A 7,675-nucleotide genomic window follows, 5' to 3' on the forward strand; every position below is an offset into this window, starting at 1 on the left:
TAGCCCCAGCTGTCCTGGAACTCACTATGTAGACCAGGCTGGCCTTGAACTCACAGAGATCCACCTGCCTCTGCCTCCTGAGTGCTGGGATTAAAGGCGTATGCCACCACGCCTGACAAAATTAATATCATAGTCTTTAAATGCAGCTTGCTTCCAGGAAGATGCACAAGTGAATCTACCTATAAAATAAGTAAGAACATGCTTACAGTGTGATGGTTCCAAGGTTCATCTGAAGATCGTGTCACAGTCCCATTCCAAGCCACTCAAAAAGAAGGAAAATTCATCATAATTACAAAAATTATAATTATGTTAGATTTTTTTCACTGAAGACACTGAAAATATTTACACTGTCTTCTGGTGATGAATGGAAAGTCAAATAACAGGATCAAATGCTACAGGCACTTTCAGGGTTGCCTAAGTAATAAGCGTTTTACTAAATAACCCTAAGAAGTTTATTTTTGATACAGGGGTCTCACTATGTAGCCCTAACTTGCCTGGAACTAGCTATGTAGCCTAGGCTGGCCTCAAAAATCACAGAGATCTACTGGCCTCTGCCACCTGAGTGCTGGGAATAAAAACGTGGGCTACCAAACCCAGCTAAGTTGTGAATCTTAAAGTTTTGTCCTGGTTGAAAATGGACTTTTTGTTTCTCTTTCTGAGGAAAGACCCATGTACATATCAGGTTTTTTCTATAAATTTAGGGGAACCAAAGAAGTTCATTTGTGGAACAGGTTAAGAACCTGCCTAGTCTATATTTTCATGCTAGCTGAGGATGATGAATACCCAAAGGCCACATGACATGCACATCCAAAGATCAGTGCCACTCTACACATACTGGACTTTACATTGATTTTACCCTCAGAATATGAGTGAAATCTATCATGACATCCAAGTAGGTGGTATCTCCTTCTCACCTTATGTGTCTCAACTTATATGTACTGTGGAGGTACAGTAATAAGATGGCGCTGAGCAGCTTAGGTGAAGGCGGAGCCAGCCAGCCAGCTTGGCACACAACAATAAGAAAAAGTAATATTGCTTGTAGCTCAGCCAGTGAAGGACGCATGACCACCTCGTGAACACCGAGTTATGCTATGAGAAGGGCCTGCATGCTAATACGTGACCTCTGAGCTGACTGGATGCCGGCCTCCCCGCCTATGCTATGCTTATGGTTTTTGCCTTTAAATATTGTTCAGCCTTAATAATAAATGAGCTCCTGCTAGACAAGACTCCCTGCCTCCTTGGTGGTGCCTCGGGAACAGAGGGTTAGGACGGCAGTGCACTCCCCCTCCTCGGCCCCCATCGTGCTGGGTGCCGGGAAGGACCCCCCACAATGTTTCCTTGACTTTGAGCCAGCAGTTCTTTAGCAAACAGAATACTTCTGTATTACATCAGAATCAGAGGTATTACATCCTTTTTACAGATAATGAAACTAATTCAGAGAAAGCGGGTGTTTACACAAGCCAACCAGCTATCCAGTGTCAGAGGCAGGATAGAAAAACAGGAGCAGTACTAGAACAGAAGCATGCAGTGTGGGAAAGGAGGATAGCCTATGGTCCTGAGGAGATGCCTTGCCTGTCCTGACAGATGAGGAAGCTTCAGGCACCACAGATCAAGACTATTCCCTACCTAGGCAATCCGTGTTCTTCTACAGATATCGTAGACAAAGATTCCGAAGGCAATAAAAATACTGTGCTTACTGAGGGATAAAACGGTGCCTATCTTTGAGTTTTTAGCATGCTTCTTCCATTTCAGAATCTTAAAAATACCCCTCATGCATCGACCTACAACTATGGTTACAGAAGAAAACTGTTTAACTTTTAACCTACTGTAAACTATGCCTCAGAACAACGTTAATGAAAGTGGAGGTATTGCTTAGTAACCTTTGGAAATGCAACCTAAGAGTCACCAAAATCACATATACACCCACTGTAAAGAAACCTAATTGCAAACCTTCCTGGACAAGTCCATGCTCAGGCTGACATATGACTCATTCTTTCCCTGAGAGTCTCTCTTTCTAAGAACCCCCATGCTTAAAGATCTATGTTAAAAGTATGTTTTAATAAATGTCCAACTCTGCTTCATATAGGCTCTCCCTGAAATTATTTTCTTCAAAGAAGAACAAATCCACGTTTGGCCCAAATGGAGGTCCCTAAGAGGAAAAAGATCTTTCCCAGCTGTCTCCGGGATCAAATGGAGTGGTGCCTCCATCCCTGTCACCAGGATAGAGCTGTGCCTCTGTCCCTGTCATCTGACAATGTCAGATCTGTCTTATTGCAGAATGTGTGTCCTCAATAATGCCAATTTTATCAAGATCTGTATCTATCCAGTGGTTCAGGAAAAGAGCATAGTTAACTATTGGAGTATAGGATGCTGTTCCTATGCAGTCTGCTAGTGACTAAGGTTCTGTTGTCTGAGGTAGAGATGGTGCAGTAGGTACTAGAGTGAAAAAATGCAAGAACTAACTGTTCTTCAGTGTGAAAGGAGACAGGCAATCTTGACTAAAAAAAGACAGCAAAGCTTAAATTAAAAATTACCATCAATATCCCACAGTGCCTTTCCCAGCCTTCCTAAGTAGGACTGATTACCCATGAAGCTCAGATTACCCATGTCTAGACAAGCTAAGTCCTCTTAAAAATTTATCTGACGATGCCTTCAGGCAAGGAGCTGCTCTCTAGTTCATTCACTATCAGGAGTTAATGAGATTTGTAGCAATGTTCTGGATAGCTTTATCAATATTCAGAATTATTGCACACTTTCCATTCAGGACTCCTGTATTCTTCCCAAATGAGCCAAGTCTATATTAGCATATGTTACATAGAACTCTCAGTTAAGCTCCTACTTTATTAAGACAAGAGACATTTCACTTTGCAGGCTCGCAGCCTGGGAGTCTCTCTACCCCTCACTGTCTTCACACAGGCCTTATTCAAGCTCCAGATGATACTCCATCTTTCCAGGGGATGCACACATTGAACATCGCAGAATAGAGACAGCTTCATTTCTGGTGTCTTCAGGAGATAATATTGCACAGCGTCTTGGCCCTGCTGATGGTTGCAGCCTTGCTCTACTCTGCCCTTGCATTCTAGACACTCTCTTTTCCTTTTCTTAAGATGAGCCCCCGAGGCATTCCTTTCTAAATAGCGATTTCAAACTACATTGTATGACTCATCTTCCATTTCTTACCAAAAGGCTTCCACTGGGGACTCTCTAATATAGTGCTTTGCCTCTCTTTCTTTTCCTGAAATCTCTTCTTTCCCCATCAGAAAGTTCACTGCACATACAGAACAGATCACATATCTTTCTACAAGGTTATTAAATGCTTACCTCCTCAAAAATCATCTTAGAGTAAACTGAAGTTCCAAATGCTCAAGTGGTGGCTAGAAATGAGCTCCTAACCCGGGATATCCTGAGCCTCCCAGTGGTCTTTCTGCATTCCCTGTTCACGACAGTGTGAACAGCCCAACACCAGCATCACCCTCTCTCTGCTCTGCACTGCTTTCTTGTTTCTCTAGCACTTGAGCTTGTATGAGGATGTGATTCTCCTTCAGAACTAAACATAGGACAACACAAAGTGAGAAGTGTCTCCTTACAGCTTTCATCAGGAAGGTTCAGACTCTGTATGTCAGTTCCCATCACTATAAAATAGGGTCAAATCACAACGATATTAAACATAGTTGTCCTGAGAATTAAACACATTTATGTTATAAAGCATATTATGTGTTGTCTACTTCTTAGAAAATAGTGTATGTTGAGCTTCATTAAAATATTCCCCTCATAGCTGAGTACGCTGACATACACCTTTAGTCCCAGCACTCAGGAAGCAGAGGCATGCAGCATTCAAGGCCAGCCTGGTCTACATAGTGAGTTCCAGGCCAGCTGGGGCTACAGGGAGACCATGTCTCAAAAAGTATATATATTTCCCTTAGATGGAGGGCCCAACTTGAATGGACTGAATGAGGTCAGAGTCTCTTTATCCTGTCTTATCAGAGTCAGAACCCTTGTTCTCTGTGGTTCCTTACTTTTCCATAAGAAAGCTGTGGCCAGCTAGGCCAGATGCCCATCATCCCCATCAGTATCCCAGATCAATGATCCAGCTGTGTCTCGGTAATAGTGAATCCCTTCAACAACCTGATATAGAGTGGTGGGTGTCCTCACTCTCTATGGTCTTACACAGCAAAGGGTGAATATGATTTATGAAGAGAAGAGGACCACAGACCTCATAAAGCAAGTGTTTGGAATCCTTTTAGGAACCCTTCACCTAGGCTGTACTTCTGTCAACTCAGTGTCCTGTGTAATGTACAGTCTCTCACAAGAAGGCCTGTAAATCATGAAACACATGGGTTTTACCTGGTTTGGGGGTCTGGGTGTGTACGAGTATTGGAGGAGTAGAGGTGGAGACTCTTGTTGACATTGGAGCTTGTGTGGCTCTTGTTGAAGTAGTTGCGGGTTTACTTATAGTTGTGGGTCTTGCTGCAGTTGTGGGTTTTGTTATAGTTGTGGGTCTCATTGTCATTGTGGGTATTGCCAGAGGACTTGTTGAAGTTTCTGGAATTAGAAAGCAACATGAAAGCAAGGATCAGCCAAGAAAGAAGAAACAAGAGGCTCCTGTACACCCTGTCCCTCCAACGAGAGGCTGTCCCCAGGCAGAAGCATCTCTCCTGAACTGTTCCTTGTTACTGACCAGCTACAATCTGACAGGGGAGGGCTTTGGAGAAATGCTCACCCAACAGAAAGCAGCTGCACTGACTACTTTGGATATGAGAACAGAACTCATATTTTTACTGAAACAATTTTAAATGACAGGTTTTAGATCTACGTATCTCTCTAAGCAACTTGATGAGATAGAAGTTTGCAGAGCCTAGGCTAAGACTGATTTTCTTCCTCTCAATGGTAAGTGCCTGATTTAAACAACATTCCATGCCCAGGATTTTCAATTCAGACAGTCCTGAGAGTACACACCATCCTGCCCTACATCTCAACTGAGGGATAACTAGGCCAGTTGCTCTCTATGACAGTTCTCATGTAAGGCCCAACACAAAAGATTTACACATTTGGGTAGAAAGTGGTCACAATCTTCTAATAAATACATGTTGATACATGTTTATCCAAAAATGTTTGGAACCAGAAGCTTCATAATTTGGATATTGTTTAACATTTTGGAATACTTGCATATAGATATCTTATAGATGGGACAAAACTCTAAAGCTAAAATGATGTATAGCTGATAGACATACACTCTATATACATAGCCTAAATTTAAGTCCATGTATTTTTGACAATGTTGTGCATGAAGAAAATTTTGTGTTATAAAATTTTCCATTTGTATTAATAAGTCAGTACTCAAAAAGTTTCAGATTTTGGAACACTTCAGAGTTTAGATTTTTGAATTAAGGATGTTCTTATTTTATTTAAATTTCAACAGGATTAGAAGTGCTAGAAGAATCCATACAGCTTACTAAGAGTCTTAAAGCCTCACCGAGGTCCAAGGCTGGACATAAAGGAAAATAGTGTTTAGTCAGAGAGCAGTGTGAGAGAAGGTATTGAGCTGGGATCCACACCTTTTATTTTCAGCAGACACATATGTTTCCTATAAGTAGTTTATTTAAATCTTTACTAAATATAAAATAAAACCTCAGGAAGAGCTTGATCTGAAAATCCTTAGGGAACACAATGTAATTTAGAATCTAGTCAATTTCTGCCTTGAAAGGAGTTTTTTTAAATGTGTGCCTATTAAATGAAGTCAATTAGCAAAGGAGAAGTCAGTCATCTTTGAAATTTTCCTCACATTGATATATTTCTGTGTGTATGCCTGAGCGTGTGTGCTGTAGCCTGTGTGTGGAGGTCACAGAACAACTTGAAGGAGTCTGTTCTCTCCTTCCACCATGTAAAGTTCTAGGATTGAACTCAAGTCATTTGGCTTGGCGACAAGTACCTTTCCAAGATGAGCCATCTCAACAGCCCTCAGCCCCCTTTTATGTAAAGGTTCAAACAGTAAATAATTTAAGCTTAAAACCTAAAACTACAGTTTTCAGTAGCAACTACCCATGTCTATCAGTTTGAAAGTCACTACTGACCACATACCAATGAATGGGTGGGGCTGTGTTCCAATAAAACTTTACCACACCAAGTTAGTGGTCTGTTATACAATCTGACCTGATCCTGGGCTATAGTGTGCTGATTCTAATCTACTGTATAGCCAGAGGCTTAAGCACAATCTAAACCCTTCCCTGAACCATATCAAAATCTGAAATAGAAAAAAAAAAATGTGGTCAGTGAATCCTAATGAGAACAAAGAGAAGTGAGAACTGACCAGCTCAGTTTTTCTTTCCTTTTTCAGGGATATTCTACGTCCCCGCCCCCTGCCCCCAGCAAGATGGGAGGGTACAAAACTCTCAGTGGGTCCTAGCAAAGGTGAAGAGTAAGCTTAGTATGTGAAAAACAGGAGAAAAATGTAAAGAATTGGCTGTGAAGAATGAGGCAGAGTCACGGGCTCACACATGGACTCACTGATTAGCTAAACAGCAGCTATGTAAACATGACCTGCTAAAGGATTTCTAAGCTTGATAAAAGCCAACTATTAACAATTTCATTCATCTGGGAGTGGTGGCAAACCGTTAATTCCAGCACTGAATTCCGCCTGTCCAGAGACAGGCTGATCTCTGTAAGTTTGAGGCCAGTCTGGTCTAGAGAATGAGTTCTAAGTCAGCCAGAACTACATAATGAGATCTTGTCTCAAAAATAAATAAGTAAATAAATAACAAAGGCCCAAAGCTCAGTGACTACAAAATAAGATTCTGATTTTTAAAAATAAAACAGGTCTTTATACAGGTCTCTTATCAATATAAGCCTTTAGTGAAAAGAGATCAGGAAACAGCACCAGGAACCAGGAAATCCTCATGAACCTACTCCTTTTATTAAGTAGCTGAAGAAATTCAGGATGTCCACATCACAAGGAAAATGTGATGATCTCAGATTGGGGTTTTTTTTAGCTAGGGTTTCATAAACTTCTCAGATGGAACTAGTGGATGTGCAGACAGGGAAACACTTCCACATGCAGTCACTATCATTTATAAAACAGCAAACTTTCATCACATGATGTGAAACCCATTTCAAAAACCCACGGCACGGCAGGGGCAGCGGCAGCAGAACTGTCAGTCTGTAGGTGCACCTGCGCTCAACTGGCTCTGCTGATGACGGCTGAAGTCGGGTCATGTGCACAGCGGCACCCTGCCTTGCTGGCGCCCAGGTTCCAGCTCCATTTGTGTTTTAAAACATTACGAATGTGCATTTTGGTGTTTTGACACATAAACTTAGAGAAAAGAGGCTACTCTTTAAGTAAATTCAGCGTAAGGAAACCTCTCCACTACATTTCATAATGAAATGTGAATGCTATGTTAGGACCAACAAGACTATGCCAAGTATTGCTTCAGGTGATGGATTCCTGGTTTAGTCCATGCTCCTGAAGTAAGGTTAATCTCAGGACTTTATCCAAGCAAATAAAAGTTATTCTGATCCACAAAAGTAAATATTTAAGGCTAGGTGTGATGGTGCACATCTGTATTTTTAGCGCTAGAGAAATGAAGGCAAGAGAATCAGAAGTTCAAGGCCATCAGAGGTCAACCTACAAGAGACTGTTCCAAAAGAAAGAGAGAGAAGGGGGGGAAAGAAAGAAAGAAGG

At 41.5% G+C, this 7,675-nt stretch overlaps 1 protein-coding gene across 1 annotated transcript in view; it reads right to left on the reverse strand.

The window, feature by feature from the left end:
- Positions 1–7,675, reverse strand: part of LOC115072762 (hepatitis A virus cellular receptor 1 homolog) — a gene marked incomplete at its 3' end in the record, with an annotated part of 14,861 nt that overhangs the window by 3,130 nt on the left and 4,056 nt on the right. Inside the window, exons 4-5 of the mRNA XM_029570548.1 lie at positions 4,345–4,542; positions 207–262 (exon numbers count right to left, since the gene is read on the reverse strand). Coding sequence (XP_029426408.1) covers positions 207–262; positions 4,345–4,542 — 254 coding nt within the window. The remainder of the gene's footprint in view (positions 1–206; positions 263–4,344; positions 4,543–7,675) is intronic.

This window comes from Nannospalax galili, unplaced genomic scaffold (assembly GCF_000622305.1).
Source record: "Nannospalax galili isolate Female #2095 unplaced genomic scaffold, S.galili_v1.0 scaffold983, whole genome shotgun sequence".
Classification (NCBI taxonomy): Eukaryota; Metazoa; Chordata; class Mammalia; order Rodentia; family Spalacidae; genus Nannospalax; species Nannospalax galili.